Raw genomic sequence first — 24,437 nt, 5'->3', positions numbered from 1 at the left:
ATTCCGAATTTATCGTGTCTTTTGTTAGGAAAACTACGCAATACATATCCGAACATCTCGAAGATATCATAAAAAAAAGAAAAAACGTGCACGTGTAAATTGGAACTAATTAAAGCAATGTCAGAACGAAATTTTCAACAGAGTCGCTGTTGAATCCATATTTTCAAATTCCTACAAATATTCTTCAATCACATACTTCTCGTTTTCATTCACAAGATAATCCACATTCTAAATGTGCGAAATGCATCGGTTTTAAGCACCCCTAGCATTTATTGATGCACCGAGGCCTATCTGTGCCCTTTTTTTCCTTATGTTTTGGCTGGTTCGATGGGATTGAGGTTGAGCCAAAAGAGGGTGTCTGCCGCTGCTATCCTTGTCTGTTCCACCCTCTCGCTATGGCAGTGAGTGATGTTGGTAGGCGCGTATTCTTGTGTATGCTTTTATGTAAAACGAGGAGTCCAAGCAAGGTTCCTGGTGTTGACGGTGCTGCGGTCGTTGGTTGGACGGTCCGTCGTCGTCGCATAATGTCGCTGATAGTTTGTAAGTTTTATAGTTTCGATCAGTCCACGAAGTACCCTCAGCCTATCAATATCGTTTCCTTCCTTCGCCGGGCTATCGAAGTGTCTTTTCCGCCTTCCTAGAACTCACCTTACGCATAAGCATCGAGTTCCGTTGAATGCCTTCTTACTTATACGCGATGGTTCCGTTCTGAGAATCCGATCGGTGATCGCCAGCACCGAATAGATATGCTGTTGGATGGTGATAATAGCAAGCTGACACATTGGATGCTGTGGATCTCAGTGAGGATGAGGCTATTCTTCCCCAAAAAGTTTAAGAATAAAGTGCAACAGTGATGTCAGGCAAAATTAAAAAGATACCCAAGTGCAACAACAACAACAGTATGACTAAAGTCATGGGAAACAAGTGCTACTTATTATGATATAAGTGTGTGAATGGAAACATATTTTAGTGTTTTTAAAATATGATCAGAGGCTCTATCTAGTTAAGAATTTGTTCATGATATTGAAATTCAACAATACATCGTAGTCTGCTTCACACCGTTGAGTTTGTTTTGTTTTTCATTATTAATTTTTCATTGTCTACAATTACATACTGGGTAAGTGTAACTTGGATTGAGTTTATCTAACGTTTAATTTCTGATTTTTTGTCTCGAAATAGACAAATCAAAGTTTAAAAAATTCAAACTATGAAGCACCAAAAAAGGAATGCACAAAACTATATAGTCATATACAGATGCGAATTTACATTCGTCTTGATTTGAGTTGATTTTTTAATTATATCGTAACACTAACTGAGAAGTTACAATGTCATCGAAAATATCCTCTCAATTCGCTTATAGTTTTTTGGCAAAAGATAAACGTCGCAAATTACCAAATTAGGTGAATACGGCAGAGTATTTCAGACATAGACGTGATTTCGAGCTAAAAATTGATGCACAATCAGTGAATTTGTACTCGGCGCATTATTTTAACATCAAACAAAAGCGTTTTTCCGGAATTTGTATGTTTGTTATCTGGCAATCAAAATGAGATAAATTTTGACAAATGGTAAACCTGATTCAATTCTCAATATTTAACGTATGGTTTGTTTGTTTGTTTCCTCAGTAACGTATCGTAAGTAACGTAAATAACGTAAGATATGAACCTTATAAGAAATTTGCTACCTTCGGTTGCATTGCATAGTTGGCACCACTGATAATGAGAATGATCTACAACGGAGGGCAACTACAAAGTGTACAGTCTACTCATACTCAATACTTAATTGGCACCTATGATTGCTAAGGTGCAAGCCCTTACTCGGCAAGTCCGATCAGAAATCAAACGGTATCCGCAATTCGCGTTGACGGAATTGAGCTTCATGTTCGATTTTTCTGAAGCGAATGGATCATAAAGGTTTTTAGGCGGATAGGCACATTTTTAAATGAAAATTATTAATGTATCAAATATAAAGTAACCAAATGGTCAGAGATCTAACGCGGGACACAAAAAAACTTTATATATATACGCTATGTGAACCTAAGCCATAGTTTAACGAACTTTATTTATTCGTGAAATTCTTAACATCTTCTTCTTCTTGAATGGCTTTAACATTCCCAGTGGAACATTTGCCGTCTCAACGTAGTATTATTACTTGCGTAATTTTTTTACAAGTACTTAGTTGAGATTTCTATGCCAAGTAACACGCCTTGAATGTATTCTGAGTGGTAAACTCTACAATAGGCGTGACCACAGTGAAAGTCGGAAGAAATATTTTTGATGAAAAAATCTCCCGGCCAGAATGCGGGACGTTTCGAAGGACGTAACCTAAAGACGCGTCCACATTATGCCAATCGGCCTTGGCCGCCCGGCAAAGCCGAATAAGTGTGGACGTGCCGCCCGGGTTTGCCGACGTGCCGAAAACCGATTCGAATCATGCCGAATCCAACCCGATACAAGTCGGTCAGGATCAAAGAAAGTCGAACCAAAAAAACGAAGTAAATTCGCATTGACGGCATTGTACTTCACGTGTTAGTGACGGAATCGTGCACCCGATGGGGCGTCCACATTACATAACAAACCAAATATGCGGCCTGGTACAGGCCGATCGGCATCATTCGGCATAATGTGGACGCGCCTTAACGAGAGACACTCTGTTGAAATGCGGGACGTCTGTTCAGTTTAATCAAATATGTATATTCCGGGATTCAAACGATTCATGATCCGATCGAACTCGAATTTTGCATTCTGCTATCCGTATGACTCGAATTGTGGCACCCTTGTCTTAATACAAAACAAACGTTAAACGAACGAAATATGTTTAATTTCCGATTGAATCGGATTGCAGAATGCAAAATTGCGTTCCGGTCGGATACACCTGATTCGATCAGATTTCGGACCAAGGGTGAAAAATTTTATATTATCATGAGGAAGTTTCAACGGAAATATTATGAAATTTGTAGAAAAATGGTTGAGTAGGGATCAGGAAGTTCTGCATGATCAAAAAATTCGAATAACATCAAGTAGGGTAAAACCGACACTCTAAGGATTTCCACCTATTTGCAAGACCTTCCATGTTTCTTCGACCATTCATGAACCATTCTTCAATGTCTATTGACCGTTTTTTTAGTAGAACTCGAATTTTTGATAGAATACAAAAATTAATGTTTTTAGAAGAAATAAATGAGGTGGGTGTGTGAAACCGATAACTTAGGAGAAACGAATGAAAATGTTACAATGTTACAAGAAATTTTAAAGTATAAAATGACTATTTATATTAGGGTGGCCGCGAAAATGGCCATGGTTCAGAAACTTCCCGAAATTTCAGAAACCGACCATGTACATTTTATTTATTGGCCAACAAAAATGACCTGAGCAAAATATCAGCTCAATCGGACATGATTTAGAGGTGCCTCAAAGCGCTTAAAGTTTGATTTTTTTTACCCTCGGGGCATCGGGGTTTAAAGAATTTTTTTTTTGTGCCAATTGACTTCAAATTGCATGAAACGTTGAGATCTACTGTCATCTCGAATAAATTTTTTTGACAAAAGTCGACTCTGGAAAAAAATCTTTTTTCGGAATACAAGGTAGGACGGATGGTTTATGATGCCAATGAAAATGGTCATCTCGATTTTTCATAGGGAGCCTTCTGCGAAATGTTGATTTGTCCGATAAAATACCCTATGCAAAATATTGTCTCAAACTGTGAGATTTTTGAAACCTGAAAAATCTCAAGAGGGGATAATGTACTCCATCGGGATTTTCAAAAAAAAAATGATGCTAAATGTCTCAAAATGTTGAGGTTCATTTTTATCTCGAAAAAAATGTTTTGTCTAACCCTACCTAAGTATAACTATAGGATATGAAGAAAAAATATAAAATTGTAACCATATTAGTATTATGTTTATACTATACTTTTTATTAATTTATAAAGGGTATTTTAATAGGGACGCTACAAAAGTAGACCGATAGGGACAGCAAACGACGACATATTTTTTCCCGCCCTCTTGACATTTTCCTTCAGTAAGGTTTGCCATTTCACAATAGAAAGATATACGATCCAACAACGAGTCGAGATTATTATTTACTACCGAAATTCGGAGTCAATGGCCTCAACTTTAAGAGCGCTACGTTCAATTTATGGTCGGCATAATTGTCCTGCCAGATCAACAATTGAGCGTCTAGTGGATAAATTTGAATTCATAGGCACAGTACAACATGTTCCCGTGTCAGTTAGACGAAGAAGTGCCTGAGTATCGAGAATTTTGCTGCCATTAGCGCATCAATTGAGGAAGACCCAAAGTCTGTCTGTCACACGTCGTTCTCAAGCGTTAGGCATCTCTGTGAGGTCGTAGTGGCGAATTTTGCGAAAATATCTTGGCCTACATCCTTACAAGATCAAATTGACGCAGGAACTGAAGCCGCTTGACCACCAGAAGCGTCGTATGTTTGTTAATTGGGCTGAGCAACAAGTTGAAAATGATCCGGATTTTCATCGAAAAATCATCTTTAGCGATGAGGCTCATTTTTGGCTGAATGGCTTCGTCAATAAGCAAAATATGCGGCAGCAATCCACCCCCACTCGAGGAGTCGCCATTGCATCCCGAAAAAAATACAGTTTGGTGCGGTTTAGGCGGCGTTATTGGGCCGTACCGTCGAAAATTACGTTCAGCGTCTGGACTTCTGCAAACGTGCCCGTGGTGGCCATGCATAAAAAAACGAGTTTCATTCATAATGGCAAAGTTTTGAACGTTGGTAGATGTGTCGGAAGACGCGTTTAAACTGCTCAGCCGGTATGGAGTTCATAATACGCGTCACACTTTGTTGAAAGTCTGGAACATCGTCAAAACGGTCCCCTTTCATAGCCGTCTTTAGCTTGGGACACAAGAAAAAGGCTGCCGGGCGAAGCTCGGAGAATAGGGGGGATGGGTGATGACAGTCACCTTTCGATTGACTAGAATCTGGGCTACCAAAATCGAGGTGTGCGCGAGCGTATTGTCATGAAGCGCAACCATTCTCCAGATCGGTACTGGTCGGGCCGCACGCGCCGTTTCCGTGCCAATAATCGGCACAAAATTTGATGGCGGCTCTCTGCTCCATAATTAAAATTGTAACGCGACAAAAAGTCACTGCGTTACTCTTATCGGCTAGAACTAGCTACTTAATCGCTAGAACTAGCTACTTCACGGTAGAAACGGTAGCTGGCCAGAATTTAACGGAAAGTAGTTCGCGCGTTGGAGCAGAGATAGCGTCACTTCCCGATTTTAGCGCGCGGTACACCGAAACTAGCGTTGGCAGAAAACATGTCATCTTTGGCAGAAAAGATGCCATTTCCTGTGCATGAGAGTCAAATGCGCAAATAATGAGCTATTTTGAAAGCTCAAAAATGGTTTGTATGTATGCGTGCAGACATCTCTTTCTGTTTTCTTTTCTCTTTTCATTTGGGATTGTGCAAAAAAAAAGTTCATACGACGTCAATGGGGATCGAACCAAGGCTGGCTAGAATGTAAAGTTACTTTACACGACCACGCTATCCATATGCCAGCCAGCGCTATTATAAATGAGCGTGATAGTATTACACCTCATCGTAAAATGAAGTTAGAAGGTGTTTTCTAAGACGATAAAGAAGAACATGAACGAGAATATATCTTTCTCTGTCTAGGCCGTGTATTTGGCAAACTATACGAAAAGCTTTCATATGCTTTCATTTAAATGTGTCTCCTGTTTCGCTCCCTCATATTGACTCTAGCATATATATTATACAAATGATATACATGTATTGGGGAGTAGAAAATTTTATGTTATCTTTCAGCTCATTTAATGTAATAAATCGGGATGCCAGAACATGTGCTAAAAATTAACTTTGGGTATAGTCCCGGAACTTTTTGAATGCACTGTGTAATATGACTTTGGCATGTGTTTTTGTTGTTAATTCATCTTCAAATTAAAGAAAATGTTGCTAGAGCATGAAAAAGTTGTCTACAAACTAGATTTGATCTTCATTTTATAATTTATTCGCAAGTTGGGTCCCACAAGGAACTTAGAAACGTCACGTTGGACGACGAACGTGTTCAACCATACAAGACATAACGTGTACATTGTTAGACGGTGCGTCAAAATCAACCAAGAGTCAAAAGAAGTTAATATCTTTTGCTTCGACAGGGGAAATGTGACATTTTATTTCCAGGCCAAAAGCTCTTTCTCATTCAAGACAGAATCACTAATTTATACAGCAAAATAAACGTGTTTATGCTGATAATCTTGCTGATAGTACGAGAAATAAACTGCCTGTAGAATGCTTTCGAGGCTGTGTCGACGCTCATTGTTTGGGGTTTGGGAGGTATAGCAAGCAAAGGAAAAGTAAATTCCTTTTCATAGAGCCTTCCGTGTAAATCAACACATGATATTACATTAAACTGACTAAAGGGTGTGTCACATCAAATTGCATCACGGGAAAAACGCTGTAGAAATTTAATTTTTAGGAATTATATCTTCAGCTTTCGCTTATAATCAGATAAGAGTGTATAGATCACGTTGGCCATGCTTCACTGTCAATTTTTCATAAATTTGGAAAAATGTCGTCGAACGAAAAAGAGCGTCGTGAATTAATCCTGTGCACTCATTTCGAGAATCCGGAGTTGTCACATCGGTACATCGGTAAGATGCTGAGAATCGTCCAATCCACGGTCAGCAGAGTACTAAAACGATACTTCGAGAACCTAACCATCGACCGGAAGGTGAAGAACGGCAAAAATGGATGCTCCGTCAGTGAAAAGGAACACAAGCGCGTAATTAAGCAGTTTAGACGTGATCCGAGAAGTTCGGTCCGGGATGTCGCCAATAAGCTGAATTTGTCAAGTTCATTCGTCCAGCGGACCAAGCAGCGGGAGGGCCTGCGTACATACAAGGTTCAGAAGGCTCCTAACCGCGACGAAAGGCAAAACATGGTGGGGAAGACGCGAGCCCGGAAGCTGTACACCGAAATGCTGACGAAGCCGCATTGCCTGGTAATGGATGACGAAACCTACGTCAAAGCGGACTTTCGTCAGCTGCCGGGCCTGTTGTTCTTCTCCGCAGAGGACAAATTCAGCGTTCCGGAGGAGATTCGCAAGCAGAAACTATCCAAGTTTGCCAAAAAGTACATGGTGTGGCAAGCGATCTACTCTTGCGGAAAGCGGAGCGCCCCCTTCGTGATGACCGGCACGGTAAACGGGCAGGTTTACCTTAAGGAGTGCCTACAGAAGCGCTTACTACCACTATTGAAGCAGCACGAGGGCCCGATCATCTTCTGGCCGGATCTCGCTTCGTGCCACTATTCAAAGGACGTGTTGTAGTGGTACGAAGCCAACGGGGTCACCTTCGTGCCAAAGGAAATGAACCCGCCCAACGCGCCGGAGCTTCGCCCAATAGAGAAATATTGGGCGATTATGAAGCAGGCCCTCCGGAAGAACCCAAAAGTTGTCAAATCTGAGGCGGACTTCAAGAGAAAATGGATTTCTGTTTAAAAAAACTACAACCTGACGTTGTACAGAACCTCATGGACGGGGTAAAGAGGAAGGTGCGAGCATACGGGCTTGGGCTCGAAGTATGAATAAAAAGAAAATGCCAAAAGTTGTTTAATAGTTTTTATTTTACTGTCTAAAATTTTCAAAAGGATCGGTCTACTGGGCGTATTTCTACAGCGTTTTTTCCGTGATGCAATTTGATGTGACACACCCTTTAGACGTCCCGCGTTACGCTGGACAGTCCCGCATTTCAACAGAATGTCCCGCGTAAGATGACGTCCCGCGAAACGTCCCGCATTTGGAAAAAGAAACGAAAATGTCCCGCGATATTAATATATTTCAATATCACAATTTGATCATGTTGATTTTCTTAAATGGATGAATCTCAAAAAAACTTTTATTTGGCAGACTGTTCAAGAGCGCTTCTAATGCATCTAAAGGTTAATACGTTGAGCTGGTTTCATCGCACCGACATTGGTCTTTTTGTTTAGAGAGTGTCAACTGGAAGCGACAGCAACAAAATTGGAAAATGATTTTTATAAAAGTCTCCTATTGATCCGCAGGGACCAACGTGAGTCAGTTCAAGTTCATCTTTGGTCCCCTAGCTCGGTCAGGGCTTAACGTTTTAAATAAGCCGGAAGAACTAGTGTATACTCGACAGGAAGAGGCAGAGTTGTTTGATGAAGTATCGTAAATGAAGCGCTAGGCGGACTTACGGAAGTTGGCCGGAACCTGAACCAATGCCAATGAAAAGATGTATATCGGCGTACCTTTTCGTGGCTTTGGTGGTCTTCTGTCTCTCTATTTTGGCCATTCGCCCAAAAGTTTTCTATCGGGCGCAGCTGAGGAATGTTGGGAAGGTTGGTGGTCTTCGCGACAATGTTTATCTTCAGCCGATCCATCCTCCAGTGATCTTTTGGTATAATGGGCTGATCCCAGGTTCGGCATAAAGACCACATCACCTCCCCAAATCCGGCAAGCACTTCGTACTATATATCTCCCCGTTCACCATATGACTCGAAGAGCGGCTTGGACATTCCCTTCACGTCTGTCAGAGAAGGACCTTATTCGAGAACTTGATGTGAATGATATATTCGACGTCATCGCTTACCTGGGGAACGTAAAGTTTTTCACCAACACCTCAAGCTACACCTTCTGGGTGACTGCCTGCTGCTCAGATACGGCCGGTCTCGTCTGACGCTTCCGCTTAAAAATGTCTATGGTGTCTATTCTGTATTTCAATCGATTCGAAATATTTCGAACGACTTGGTAAATTCCATTCCCTGTTTCGTTCGAGGTGTTTTCAAATTCGAATACCTTTCGTTCGGTCTGTTTTGTTTTCGAACATCTTTCATTCGAATCAAACCAAACGTCAAACCCACTTTGTTTATGAAGGAGTGAATAATTTCCGCAGCGGATGAGCGGTGAACTGCAAAAATGTAAGCTAATTTTTAATCATTTTTTTCTTTAAATTAATTTTAACGTTCAACAGGGAAAAAAACAAAAACAAAACAACCACTAAAAATCAGTTCGAGCGGATTGTGCTGCTTCTGGAGCAAGAGCCGGACATAGCAAAGGGTTTCTCCCGAGGAAATTCCGGACCCTACTGGGATGATCTGGCGGCAGAAGTCAATAGTTTGGGACCGCCTATTCGCGATGGAAGTGGATGGAAAAAGGTATATACTAAAACGAATCCGAAACATATGTTTATAGTCTTATTTTTGCCCTGGTTTTCTGTGTAGGTTTGGGCGGACTATAAGTCCGGATTAAAGCGAAAACTCGCTCACAACAAACGGGAGCAGAGGGCGACAGGTGGAGGACCCAATAAAATTATCAATTTGTCCGAGCTGGAGGAGCAGGCAGTTCTACTAACTGGGTTACTTGCGACCGTGGAAGGAATCCCGGGTACCTCATCTCATGGAACACAGTTGGGTTCGCCTTCGGGTGAACCTCAAGCTGCAGACCAGGAAAATTTTATATATTATGGTACTTCCGACGAGTGTGACGGTATCAATAATACCATTCACTTCCAGCCCTCTCAGCCGAAAAAATCCAGACCTTCTACCACGAGGCTATTAGAGCTGCAAGTCGAGCAACAAAACAAATTTCACACCAATGTGAAATCCCTGTTAAAAAACACAAACAAGAATTTGAGTGATCTGGTTCATTATCAGCGCCAATCAGCTCGAGCGATTCTTTCCGTGGATGCCACACTCAAAGAACATCTGAGTGAACAAAAACGACATAACCACGAGATGGAGAAGATCGCGCTGGAGAAATCAATAGCGACAAATCCTTGAAACGCAGATTGCGTATATTTCAGAACATTAGAATAATGTTTCAAAATATCAGTGATCTGATTTTTTATCTTTATATTGTAACTCAAGTATAAAAAAATGAAAAAAAGTTCTAATCGTATTTTTATATCTTTCCATGGAAGAAAAATCTTACTTAATTTTTTCTTTGAAGTTTGTTTGGAATAGCATCAAAATTATATAAACTTTTTTAAAATTCACGAATTTCGCCTATAGTTTATGGAACTTCCTTAACCCCTTCACGTACAACATTGAACTTCACTCGTTGTTTCTCGATGTGAAATAATTACATAGCTTCAGGCATATGATGAGGATACCGACAACTGAAGATTATAAAATTTCCGTTATTTAAAAAAAAATTGAATGAGCTAAAAATATAAAATATAATTTGAATATTATAATTAAAATAAAAACGAACGAGTTAGTACGTAGTAATAACTCCTTCGTTTTTATTTTAAACACAACATGTATTTGCTCATCATAGGGCACCCATGTTAGATACCCACACTCAGCAGAGTAGCGGAACGACTCGAAGTGCTCGTTTTGGGCCGTGCTGTTGGAAATTAAATCGTACAGCAAGGGGTTAAAACAACGCAAAAAGTATTAATAATGGTTATTTGAATACTTGGCCTGCTTACGAGAAATCGATAATGACATGTTCTCAAAGTGTTGGCAGGAATAAGAGTAAATAATTCTGCCGAAACCATAGTTAAGTAAGGAAGACACTTCCTTTTCCGGTGGTTGTTATTTATTTGAGCATTTGCAAACAAGTTAGATGAAATTTAACAGTCATAAATATTAATTTAAACAAAAGTTTATTATGTAAACAGCTGCATAACATATTATAACTACTGAGAACGACCAAATTCTAAGCATATATTGTGAAGTGCACAGCATACATTTATAATTTGAGCGCATTTAGTAGGATTGTAGTGAAGTTGTCTCGCGCCAAGGATGCATCTAAACCGATTTTTTAGTAAACCGATTGTCCGCTCGACGATAGCACGACCCAAGGCATGCCTGCGATTAAAATCGCTCTCCAAACTCCCTTCCTCCGCTGCTCTGAATGGCGTTACTAACCAAGGTTCCGATGGATAACCAGCATCACCTGAAAATATTTTATCACACAGTACATACAAGTATACTAAAATATTGTAGTTGAACATTACCTAGAATCTTAGTATTAACTTCACCATTTTGGTGAAGCTGCTCAAAGTGAGTTCTTGCAGGGCTTACACGCCATATATGAGAGTCATGATTAGATCCCTGGAAGGTAGGATCAACGAAACGAATCCTTTGCTGATCGTCACAAACCTATGTTGATAAAAAAGAGTATTTGTTCATTGATTTGTTAATTCAAATACTAATAATACTTACAATCAGAACGTTGAGACTATAAAATCCCTTCCGATTAAAAAACAAATTTCGATTCAGCTTAGGTGGAATAATTTTTACGTGGGTTCCATCCAAACACATAATAACACCCGGAATTGATGTTTTCTGATAGAAGTGTAGTTTAGCACGCCGCTGTTCGTCTTCCGTCATATTTAGGGAAATCCATTTCTTACACAGTGTCCGCTCCAGAATGTTAAGCATTTCAGTCAGCACCTTGGAAAATGTGGGCTGTGCTATGGCAATGTGATAATCTTGCCCTGCTCCATGTTGATAATTTCCTTCAGCAAAGAATCGCAAACATGCTGCGAGTTTCACCTCCGTGGATAGACCACCTTTCCTTGTGGTAAGGCAGTTCTCAATTTCCTCTAAAACGTACCGAAAAGCTTCCTTACTTAGACGAAAACTTTTGATGAATCTGAATAAGGGCAAAATTAATCAATAAGAGAAACAAACATGGGATTTTTGAGACGGATACTTACGCTTCATCAGAAAGTTTCATGAAGTCGGTTGATTTTCGGTGGTTTCGCCGATGGTAGCAAGGCATTCCAATTTCTTCTTGCTCCGCCAAAATCGGTAACAAAACGGAATCCATTGAACGAGAAAATTTTCTCACAAATTTCTCTTAGGATCAAAAATTAACTGAAATTTAACTCGCACTCGCCGCTATTTAATACGGTGTTTCTTTTTGTTTATCGGTTTTTGACAGATCGATGCATATTCGAAATTTTCTAACACTTTCGTTCGAAACGAGCAAAACGATTGGAATAGGGAATGGTAAATTCGAAAACGATCGAAATATCACTTTCGAACGAAATAGAAATCCGTCGGAATACAGAATAGGCACCTATTTTGGCCAGATTCTTCTCCACCGTTTGGCCGGTTGCTTGGATCTCCCGGCTTAAGGAGCGGAAAAGAGATGATAGTGTAAATACCAGATCGGCTATATCTGGCGGACACTAAGTGCCTCAGGATGTCCAACTCCTTCGCTGTGGGGTGGAGCTTGCAGTATGGAAAAATCATCAAGTTGCTTGACAGTGCTGCTGCTGCGAATCAACAGCCTTGAATCATTTTTATTGTAGACTTAATAAACGTAAGATTTAAAGAAAAAATTTTCCTATGAATTATCTTTCATCGCCATCCGAAATTAGTCCATTTTTTTAATGCCTACGTTAACTTTAAAATCGATGAAAAATAAATTGGAATTTTCGAGCATTCCATTCGGTAATTTGAAGAAAATTGTAGAATTTTAATCGTGTTTGCCAGGCGTAAATGCTCTGATTGAGCGAGTGATTTTCGGGCGTAAACAAAATCTAAACCACCGAAAAATCACAACTGAGTGCCGATACTCAGAAGAAAATAATACACTCGCTAAGCTATGATTTATGTTCACATAACGTATATACATAACGTTTTGTTTTTTGTGACCTCTGACCATCTGGTTACTTTATATTACATCGAGGTGGTTTTGAAGAATCATTTGCCTCGTCACGCTTCCAACATGTACGGAAGTACTAATGGAAATAGCTCGATCGCTCACAGTTGATGTTGTTGGGGGTTGGGGGCCACAGTTGAAAAAATGGGAGTGCTCGAACGGCCAGCACTCTCAGGCGGTTCAACCATTTTATGAATAAACAAGGTATACTTGGGGTAGCAAACATATTAAAATTCATGAAAATGCAGTACAAATTACATTTGTTGGGAATACTGCAGATCTAGTGCCGCACGATATATGAAGTGCCACAAGGGTGGATGTTTTTGTAAACAAACCTAAGACAAGATATGACAACTGGACTCTTAAGGACTCTGACTTAACAGTAAGCATCTACTGAGTAGGTGAACTCGCTTGACAATTAGTTGACTCGCCTTGTCCGTTCGAACAGTATGAGCTGCTGGTGAGAAACTAGATATTACAATATGGGTTTACCAGGGATGCCAAGATATTTTTCAGATGTGCATCAAATAATCAGAAACAGCAATCAGGTCCGAATTTGACAGATGATTCATCCGAAATCGACTTCTCTATTGGCAGTTTTCGTCTCAGGTTTTCAGTTGCATTCATCATTACACAATTTTATCGCGATATACACGCTGGGCGTGTATAAAAATACTTTGTGCTGAATTTCTTCGAACTGAAGGTACTATCTGAAAAAAGCAGAGTGGCAAAAGGATTTGGGCCAGGAGTTGGATGCAAATAAAAGGAGCAACAAATACAATGTTGAAGGAACTTTGCGACGATGATCCTCGATAATACATAGCAGTGTTGAGAATAACACCTGAACAAGTGGAAACACTGCTGGATATAATTACTCCAAAAATACTGGTTTTAGTCATACCCCTGGTAAGGGGGCGCTCCGCTTTCCGCAAGAGCAGATCGCTTGCCAAGTACATGTACTTTTTGGCAAACTTGGATAGTTTCTGCTTGCGAATCTCCTCCGGAACGCTGAATTTGTCTTCTGCGGAGAAGAACAACAGGCCCGGCAGCTGACGAAAGACCGCTTTGACGTAGGATTCGTTGTCCATTACCAGGCAATGCGGCTTCGTCAGCATTTCGGTGTACAGCTTCCGGGCTCGCGTCTTCCCCACCATGTTTTGCCTTTCGTCGCGGTTAGGAGCCTTCTGAACCTTGTATGTACGCAGGCCCTCCCGCTGCTTGGTCCGCTGGACGAATGAACTTGACAAATTCAACTTATTGGCGACATCCCGGACCGAACTTCTCGGATCACGTCTAAACTGCTTAACTACGCGCTTGTGATCTTTTTCACTGACGGAGCATCCATTTTTGCCGTTCTTCACCTTCCGGTCGATGGTTAGGTTCTCGAAGTATCGTTTTAGTACTCTGCTGACCGTGGATTGGACGATTCCCAGCATCTTACCGATGTCCCGATGTGACAACTCCGGATTCTCGAAATGAGTGCACAGGATTAATTCACGACGCTCTTTTTCGTTCGACGACATTTTTCCAAATTTACGAAAAATTGACAGTGAAGCATGGCCAACGTGATCTATACACTCTTATCTGATTATAAGCGAAAGCTGAAGATATAATTCCTAAAAATTAAATTTCTACAGCGTTTTTTCCGTGATGAAATTTGATGTGACACACCCTTTAGTAGGAAATCTATGGAAAGAAAGAGTTTTTATAGAGCTGAACTAGATGCGAAAATAATAGAATTCAGGACATTACACATAAAAATAAGTAAGCATAAATTTAAATTAAATTTACATGCTTTGAAACCATATTTGTGACACAGGTACAACAAACAGAAATTTCACATTCACACGGAGAATTATTTGGAGCAAACGTATAACACAAATTGTCGGTCCGCACTTACAAAGTATATAGGAAAAGGAAGAAGAATTAAGAATTAAAAGGACTAATTGTAAGGAAAAAAATAATATTGAAATGTAAATTTTTATAAACCTTCAAATAAATTACAGCTTTGATCGACTAAAAGTTAAAGGTCTATTAACAAAGAAGTTTCTTTGTTCGATCCCAACGACATTTATTTTGAAAATATTTGATTGTATCAAAAACGAACTTGGCTTAATGTTGCACACAAAAGTACGCATTTTTTTCAAACAATTTCAAATTATCGGGTTTTTCAATGCACCGAAGATCAAACATATTTCTGTTTATAACCTGAAATTTGCTTTTTTATCGTATCAACGAAACATATTGTTTTCCAGTCCAATCTCCAGGCTACCAGTCTACTGAATTGAATTGTGGATTGATGAACGAAGGATAATAAACAATTATCGTTATTTATGATAAATTAGTTCTTTTCCCTCTCTGTTGAATTTTCTGAATGCGTTCACAACACAACGAGAACCACAGATAGTTAAGTTCTACACACGCTGGGAAAAAAAATCGGGAGAGCCAGGACGCCACACGCGATTTCTCACTGATGCAAACGCATCCTATTCATCGAAATTCCTGATTCAGTCGATATCGCCCATAAATCAGAATGGGGCGTTGCCATGTCGCCCAAATCGCCTGCTGCATTTTGGTCTTCTCTTTTCCGTGCCATTTCTTATGACGATTCCCAACGCTGACACGCGATTGGTCGTGTACCATAGCGGCGAAGTTGGCCTCGCTATTTTCCCATGCCACGGCGTTGGAGGGAAAAGGAAGAACTCAATCCGTACCGTGCGAAGAGGGATGAATGAATGGGAATACGATTTCAACGCACAGAGCATTGGCAGTTGCTATGGTGAGCATTCGAATGATGAGCATAAATGTGTGAGAGCATTACAGCGATCAGCGGAAGGAAATGGCGTCCTGGAGGGTGAATGATGTAATGATATTGGCGAAGAGAGTTCTCGGGGTTTTCGACGAAGGTTGAAAATTATTAAAAAAAAAGTTGAGTTTTTAATGAAAACTTAAATAGAGGACCTGCATCATTTTAAAATTTTTCACATGTTGTGAATATTTTAATTATTCCAATGGGTGTGATAAAATGTCTCAAAAACACACTAATTGTTTTTGAACATTTTTCATGTATCCTTCAAATTGCTGGGTACTTCTAATGACTAATGAATATACACACTCCAAGAACTTGTTTTTACAAAACGCAATGATTGATTTAATGATGATAAGGTTAACAAGTGTTGTTCTAACCAAATTTTTTTTTTGTGATTTTTCCATAAGACATGATTTCCAACCCAACGAAAAATGATAACCACATCTCTTCGCGTTTTCAGATCACTCTCGAGTTTACCCCTGCAGCCATAACAACGGTAGCGAGTCCGAGGAAGGTGGAGCTATGTATATATCATGTGGGAGTGCCGATAGTACAACTACCATGGAGCCAGAGACGGGATATGTTCCAAATAATCCCCTGTTCGGTGTGCCCCTGGACAGCCCCCAGGTAAGTGGTGTGGGGAAAGGGGAGGAATTTCACTAAAAGGTGAAAATTATGCATCCCTCGTAGCTTACATCATTCGGGACAATTTAGTCTTCATTTTTATCTCGAGCAATTTGGTTTACCAGTTCCTAAGTGGATATCTTCCGCAATCGGGTGCTTGCTACTTTGTGACTGAGAGTGAAAGTGTTTATAAATTGGTGGCTGGATATCTTTCGTGAAGAAACTTCATATGAGGATAAAACAAGTGTGTTCAATTGATATTATGGAATAAGTTAATAACCAATAAAATAATAGAGTTCAACAAAGTGATAGCCTCACTCGAAACTTAGCCTACCGAAGGATTATATTTCAGAGGTGAACATTGTGGAGAATGAGCTGTCAGTTGTATTTTAAAATTGCTGCTATTGAAACAAATATAGAAATATACATGCAAATTGTGAAATTCACAATATTGCATATTAGTGATTATAAAATTCGATTGAGATAGGTTTTGCGTTAGAAAAAAAAACACAACAGAAAATATTATAGTTGTTCGTGGATGTTCTATGATCTGTTCTATGAAATTGACGAAAATAAAAGAAAACGGTTAAATACCAGCCTCACATCTACAAATGCTACAAAATACTGAATCTAGTATTAACAGAATTCAAGTAAAGAAATTCAAAAGAGCATACTTGCAAAGAATACTAAACAACACCAACAATCCTAAAAATCAGGGGGTCTCCGTAGCCACATTGGTTGCGCGTTCGCTTAGTAAGCGATCGATCGTGAGTTCAAAACTCAGGACCCTCATTGACCATCTTTGTGTTGTTACAGAATAGCTACGTCCACGCAACAATCATCAGCGATGGAGAATCGATCCACGGTCGAAATAAGATCGATTCATCCATACAACTGCTCTGCTCTGCAAGACACATCGGGCTGCTGTTCTATAAATAACTCAACAATGATCAATCAACTGTCTCCGCTGTCCGGTGGTCCAACTGGATAATGGAAGAACAGAAAGAATACTCTTACGCCTAAATGGCTACTGTGTGAATGTACCATATGTAATGGTATAGAAGGAATACTGGCGAACGGCAACTGTGTAATGTGCTAATTATAGATATGATAACCATGTGACATGTACACGATTAAAATTCGGCTCTGTTACAGCTAAAATGCTAATGAGCCTTAAATAAATAAATGGGATAAAAAAAAAAAACAATCCTAAAATGTAGAGATCAATATATTCCTTTTGAGAACAACCCCAGGGAGGGTCTCAGATTTGGCTGATTGATAATGGTATTGAATCCATAAATAATGGAGTAGTGTATGAAGTTTTTTATGAATATTTTTCAAGCATCGAAACGAAAAATTCTATGTCTTGTCATGGAAAACAGTTTGCCGGTCCAAAAATATTCCAGTAAATGCCATTCAATTGTATTTTTCAGAGTTTTTTTTCGGAAATGTTCAAATTGTTGTTGTCTACGGGTGGATATCCAAAATGTCTACAGATTGCTTGTGCTTGTGCCATGTTTTTAATCCGATCATTGCACTGATTATTGAGCAACTATCGACCTATTTGAGTTCATGCCTTTCGGCATAGATTTAGCCGCATACCACTTCTGCATGAATGGTTCACTCCGTTTGCCACAAGCCTTCTTCTTCGTTTTTAAGAGGCTTCAAACTTTGCAGTTCATCCGTCTCTATTGGCACAAATGCATATGAGCAAATTTTCCCGGGTTGCCAACTATAATTCTCATAAATTTGGAAGAATGAAAATAAAAATCAGGAAGACATCAGGATAGCACATATTGGGTTGTCCGGAAAATTCGCGACGATTTATGAGAATAAGCACATTTTTTATAGACAGATAAATGCATAATCATTTGCCATCTTTCATGTAACATAAAAACTCTATCCTCCCAGAGTGTGTATGCTTTTACATCGAAAGCTGTCCACAGAGTCGAAGTTTTTGCTCTTGAGATAATTTTCCAAGGACATGAACCTGATTCAAAAATAGTCTGAAAGTGCAACAGTCGGTTAGTTCAGCTGGTGGAATAGTCTTCCTAGTCAGACTCCAAAATAATTTGTAGTGGGGTCAAGAAGACAAGGTAAGGTAAGGCATTGTATTATAGAGACTTTTCGTCTCAGTTCATTCATTCTTTGTGTGGACACCGACTGGACAACATCGTTGCTGGACGAGCTGGACGGCGAGGGATCGAGTGCCTTTCTCAAGGCAAGAGGGCAGAGGTGGTAGCGCTGGAGTAGAGTAATAGAGTAGAGTAGAGTTTTCAAAGGGCCTTTCTCAAGGCTAGAGACGAATGAACTGCAAAAGTTTAAAGTCTCTATAATTCAAGACCTTCCTTCCTTCAGTTCATTCGTCTCTAGCCTTGAGAAAGGCCCTTTGAAAACTCTACTCTACTCCAGCGCTACCACCTCAACCCTCTTGCCTTGAGAAACGCACTCGATCCCTCGCCGTCCAGCTCGTCCAGCAACGATGTTGTCCAGTCGGTGTCCACACAAAGAATGAAGAAGACAAATAGACGCATTGATTAATTATGGACTTTGGTTCTGGATCGGTTCAAGTTGTCAACTTGTGAGCAGTACTTGTGGGAATGTATCGACTGGTTGCTTAGTAGATGCCCATAATCTGTGGAACCCACGCACGATTTACATAACCAAGTTTTACCAGATTCACATGAACGGTTGTTTTAATAGGAGTACCGGTAAGTTTCTTCTTTTATGCTTTATTCTGCAAAAATGGTTACAAAATTAATATTCAAAGTATTGCCCATCGCTAGTCACAACTTTTTCCCATCTTTCTGGCAATTCACGGATCCCTGGATCCCTTTGTGGAAATAATCGGCCGATTTGTCGGCTAACCACGAATCGATCCAATTTTTAACGTCATCAAAATTGGAGAAGTGCTGGTCAACCAGGCCATGTTGCATCGATCGAAAAATGTAGTAATCGGACGGAGCAATGTCGGTCAATTTAGCGTTTCCAAGTATGTTTTAACCGGTTTCGCGACACGCGACCGAGCGTTGTCGTGCTGCAAAATAACTTTATCGTGTCTTTGCTCGTATTATGGCCGTTTTTCCTTCAGTGCAAAGCTCAAACGCATCAATTGTCGACGGTAGAGGTCCCCCGTAATGGTTGCATTCGGTTTTAGGTAACTCATAGTACACCACACCCAGCTTGTCCCATCAAATAGACAGGCCAACCTTCTGGCCGTGAATATTCCGCGCGGCCGTCGATGTCGATGCATGGCCGGGGTATCCATACGTTGCCCGACGTTTAGGATTGTCGTAATGGATCCACTTTTCATCGCCAGTAACGATTCGATGCAAAAAAAAAACCATCTTTTATTCCGTTGGAACAGTTGTTCGCACGTGACAAAACGGCGTTCGACGTCTCGTGACTTCAATTCATACGGCACCCAATGTCCTATCTTTCGGATCATTCCCATTGCTTTGAACGATCGGATATGGTTGGCTGAGCTACTCCAAGTGTATCTGCAAGTTCTTGTTGCGTTTGTGACGGATCTTGATCGAGTAAAGCCTCCATTTCTTCATCTTCAAATTGTTTTGGCGGTCCGGAACGTTCTTCGTCTTCCAAGTCAAAATTACCACTTTTGAACCGTGCAAACCACGTCTGACACGTTCGCTCAGTTGGAGCATGGTCACCATAAACTTCCACCAAAATGTGATGACTTTCCGCAGCTTTTTTCTTCATGTTGAAGTAATGAAGCTTTTTTTCTTCATGTTGAAGTAATCAAGTAACAATCCCCGCAAAAACACTCTCGTTGGTACGAAATTCGACATACTCGCGGCAAGAAACTATGTTGTTTACGCTTCAACTTTTCGATATATCCTGAAAAAGACGCGCAATGACAGTAGTTTTTCGACGAATGTCTGGAAATTTGATTCACTGGAATAATAATCAAGTTACACCATCTGTTGTAAAACCGAAGAAACTTACCGGTACACCTAATAGGTATCTGTACCAGCGTGTCCGCGGATCTTTTGATCGTTAATATTTTTTCCAGAAACCTGCAGCACTACAGCCAATTACAGAAAAATCTGTATCTTAAAGTATCTATCTTCATAGTCCATGAATATTTACTCACCAAGAAAGAAGCTGATATGCTTTTCTTTTTTGGAAGAATTGAAGACTGTTTTCCAATTTTTATGTTATTTGGTTCGATTATATAAATCTTTTGACTTAGGATTACGTCTTTCGGGAACATATTGGGGTACAAACTGAAAATCGAAAATCGAGCACATCGTGAAAATGTCCAATTTCAAATGCTTATTGCTCAGTCATTTCATGATGGATTGATGAAATTTATGCGTCAATCGATTTTGGTACTTCATAACTTATCCGAACGGAAATACCCACTTCTGATTGGTCGAATTGACGAGACATGCAGCGGGTCCCTGCCTGGGGGAAATCGGCATTTCAAATATATGCAAGTCGGGGGCATTTTTATATTGTATGTAAAGTGAGTGATACGATTAATTCTAGGAAATAAAATTTAAATTTGGAACCTTAATGTTTGGTTGCTTCGTGATATTCCATATACATGACCGATCGTGTATGTGAAAAATTTAGCACAACTGTAATTGTAAAATTGTATATGTTAGCACTTGTGTTAAAAATGACTTGAAATATGAAATGATTTATTTCAATTTTCATAAATAAAAACCATGGTGTGTTCCCGCTCGAGAACGGGTCGTTTGGTTTAAGCTGTCTGTTTTGTTGTGCTCATTTTCACCCAAGAAAAGTTTATACGGCGAGAAAAATCGGAAAAGCGAAGAAATATTAGAAAAGGTGATTTCCCATATGCTCTACATTTAGTATTAGTTGTTGTTAGTCCAATTAAAATCCGCATAGGGTTGAATAAACACACAGAATATAAAAAAAATTAGAATAGAAATTTACCTTTTCCATTTCAAATATGTTTTCTATATAATACGTTTTCTATATAATTACTGATGAGAAAAATTGATAATTGTGTTCGGTATCGGTAATTATCTCATTGGTGAGTTTTTTGTTTTCTTTATTCCATCCATACATAACCCAGGAGGCATCTCGTCTAGGATCACAGAGGACGGTTTTCATCATTTCTCCTTCCACTTCGGTATCTTTTATCTGGTACGCGCCATCCAACGACTGTTTACCATCCTTCTGTCATCATGACTCGGTAAACACTGGTGGAGTGAACAAACAATTCCTAACAACCAAACAAAACGGCCCTTTTCAGGACCATCAAATCATTATCAAAGAGTTTAACGATGTAATTCTTCAAACATATCCAAAATCAACAGATAGCCTAACGGAATCCTACGTAAACTTTGCGGTCGTGTCTCGGACCCAACCCTCCTGTTACTTTTTTTTCCTGATTTTCATTTTCATTCTTCCTGGTTTTAAAAAATTATAGTTGGCAACCTTGATTTTAAATGCAAGGGAAATATTAATTACGACCTGTACGACACTCATATCAAAATTTAACACGACCGCAAAGGGTTAATAGAGAAAATTCTTGGCTCATGAATGATATTCACCGAACGAACAGATCGTTATAAGAAGATTCGCGAACTCATGTAATACTTATCTAGAACCAATGCCAATGGAGAAAAAAACCGAATAGTCTCATTGCATTAACACATGCAATTTAGTTTATAGCTCAAATTAATCCAAAACGACAACAATGTTATATTTTAGAATACGTGCATTTTCAAAAAGTCTTTTTTTGCTATATTGCCACAGGAATGTCCATCTTCTTGCGGTGGGAGTGGTTGTTCTAGCTGCCAGGAGAGTACATCTCTGCCTTTGCCGGGACTGCACGGATCGGATTTCGTCGACTGCGGAAACTGTCTCGACCACAACGGTGCGCTCAGGTACATATGGCAATAACAAGTATTTAAATATAATGCGAAAATGTTAGCTCCCGCCGGCAAACCACTGTGACAATAAAAAGCTCAAATACTGGACGCTCGAAATGCTAACTCAATGTCGTCATGCAACTTCGATCACACGGTTTTCATAAGAGAAAAATAATTTTTCAAATATGAAAACCGCATGCCTTCAGTGTCTATCGGCTATAATTTGTTCAGTTGAGGCATTATGCATTCATGTATGGTGTGAACTATCTTCGTCCCATAAAATATGCTAGGAAAAAGTATTCACAACTATAACATGAATGCATTTGCTAAATCAAACATATCGAACATATTCGCACTGTTCGCCGTTATATCTTTGCTCCTACGGACTGATATCGATTACATCGTGTATTGTCGGTTGCCGGTTGGTGGGAACGGTTATGAAGTTTATTTTTTCTAATGTTATTCAATCTATTGCAACCACACAGTTCCCAAACGAACCTAGGAAACTACTGGAACGAAGATATGAGCACATTCCCAGGATTGCCGCCCCTGGATATCGACCCACTGCCCAGTCTATTTCCATTTTCACCTTGCGGTGCTGCGTACAAGTAAGTGTTATATCAGTGAAATTATAGGGTAATTGATTTGCGTTATTAGCCTAGATAGAGGCCCGTGAGAAACTTTATTCAAAAATTAAGTATTTTACAATATGGATATTTAAAACCCGATTTTATGTTATTGCGATAGTGACAATTTTGACGACACGAGAGGAGTGTTCGATTCGATCCCTACCACTATCACACCGACCAAAATGCCGTATTACGTAAATCGATAAAATCTTAAATCGATCAAATGTTATTAAATCGATGCTTTTGCTCGAACGGCATGTATTACAAATTAAGAAAATTGTGGATGCAAACTAAGCCAAACTGGAAAATGCACACCAAACAGTTCGATTTTTTTAAATTGCACCTACAGTTTCCACTCGGTCAATGCGATCGATACGCTAGATATCTATAATAGTAAAATAGAAAAAATAAACAAAATCCTTTTTGACTAAAATTACATAATAAGGCCAGAAATCACTTCCGCACGTCTTTTGGAGCTGTTTATTGTTTTGATAAACAGTGCAGAATTTTCAAAAGCTTTTCTAAATGATACTAAGAGTATTACTTTACAGGGATGGGACCAAAAAAAACCACCCCATTTGAAATCAAAGTGTGTCTATATTAAAAGTTTTTTCAAACTTTTCGGAATTCCAGTCGATACCACGTGAATATTGGTAATTAGAAGACCATTTTGTCATTTCAGTATCGTTGATTATATTTTTAGAAAAACAAAAAATTATTTTGTTCCTAAATGAGCACTTTCAGGGTTTTAGGGTAAATCCACTTTATGGTTTATTTAAAAAATAATAAAATTATAAATTATAAAATAATAATATAAAATAATTAATAGTCAATACAATACCCTTTAGTCTCGACAATCTACTGCCAACGCTTTGGCATGCTCTCCACGAGTTTTCGGAGGCGTTTGGGGTCCAGCTCTTCCCAAGCCTTCTTCAACGCAACAAAAAAGTTTTGCTTACCACCAAGGCGTCATCGAATGGTACGATTGGAAAGGTCCAGATCCAACTTTACTTCCCGGATGATTAGTGTGTCCGTTCATGCATCAGTCTCGCGTTTCGGTCCTCTTCTCGATCGATCGGTCACGCTGCCGAACATCTGATGCTTCCGAATGACCAGCTGGAGTGCACCACGGTTCACCCCATACTTCTCAGTAATGTTTCGTTAGAGCCCCCGCAGACTACAGACTTTAGTCGGACGATAGATTGGTCGTATGGAGCGATATGCATATGCGCACACTACACCGATTCAGTACCGGCCGATAAAAAGTTTGATAGCCTTCCTGATTGCATTCAAACTATTCTGTCGGTCAATCATCGGTCGTCCGATTAATCAGTACTGGCTAGTATCGATCTACGCACACACGACGATTATTGATCGGCCGATAGTTCGATTCGCTCTCAATTTTAGCATTCGACATGCGTGCCGTGCGATTCACTGGGAATGGGATGCACCCAATAGTCTCTGAATCCCTTTTCAATTTTCCTTCACCGTTCTCTTCTCCGTTGTCAAACAAAATTAAATACATTTTTTCAATAATGTTCAGCCGAAAGTTGGCTAGTGTGCGCACTCTTGACCATCCTGACTGTTTGGTTGGCTCGGTGTACGCACTAGCAACCCAACCCGACCAAACTATCGGCTGAAAAAGGGCTGCAGTGTGCGGGGGCTCTTAACGGAGAAATAAATCATTATTCATTTTTTAAGTGGAAATGTGTTTATTTCTTCCTAAAGTGTAATCTTTTATTTGTTTCATTCATACATACACTTTTCCTCAGTTTCGTATTCGCAAATGACGAGTCAAATATCCGATGGCTTCGAAGCTCGCCGGATATCCGGTATCGGGCCAAACTACTATCCGTTTC

The 24,437-nt window shown here is 39.7% G+C and overlaps 3 protein-coding genes across 3 annotated transcripts in view; 2 read left to right on the top strand and 1 right to left on the bottom strand.

The window, feature by feature from the left end:
* The first annotated feature begins 481 nt into the window (after positions 1 to 481).
* Positions 482 to 24,437, top strand: part of LOC129762563 (protein glass) — a 38,305-nt gene continuing 14,349 nt past the window's right edge. The window contains exons 1-4 of the mRNA XM_055760956.1: positions 482 to 1,117; positions 15,913 to 16,079; positions 21,834 to 21,964; positions 22,435 to 22,557. Coding sequence (XP_055616931.1) covers positions 15,975 to 16,079; positions 21,834 to 21,964; positions 22,435 to 22,557 — 359 coding nt within the window. The 5' untranslated portion in view covers positions 482 to 1,117; positions 15,913 to 15,974. The remainder of the gene's footprint in view (positions 1,118 to 15,912; positions 16,080 to 21,833; positions 21,965 to 22,434; positions 22,558 to 24,437) is intronic.
* Positions 8,847 to 10,724, top strand: LOC129762566 (uncharacterized). Its single transcript, XM_055760991.1, has 3 exons — positions 8,847 to 8,940; positions 8,994 to 9,177; positions 9,244 to 10,724. Coding segments are annotated over exons 1-3 (744 nt in total). The 5' UTR covers positions 8,847 to 8,938; the 3' UTR covers positions 9,802 to 10,724.
* Positions 8,862 to 12,138, bottom strand: LOC129762565 (putative nuclease HARBI1). Its single transcript, XM_055760990.1, has 4 exons — positions 11,691 to 12,138; positions 11,194 to 11,626; positions 10,986 to 11,130; positions 8,862 to 10,924 (listed from the first exon to the last, which is right to left on the bottom strand). The coding sequence occupies exons 1-4, from the start codon at positions 11,801 to 11,803 to the stop codon at positions 10,665 to 10,667; spliced, it is 951 nt and encodes a 316-aa protein (XP_055616965.1). The 5' UTR covers positions 11,804 to 12,138; the 3' UTR covers positions 8,862 to 10,664.

Source organism: Toxorhynchites rutilus, chromosome 1, assembly GCF_029784135.1.
Source record: "Toxorhynchites rutilus septentrionalis strain SRP chromosome 1, ASM2978413v1, whole genome shotgun sequence".
NCBI lineage: Eukaryota > Metazoa > Arthropoda > Insecta > Diptera > Culicidae > Toxorhynchites > Toxorhynchites rutilus.
The sequence above is the reverse complement of the archived record's forward strand: the minus strand, read 5'-3'. Positions and strand labels throughout refer to the sequence as shown.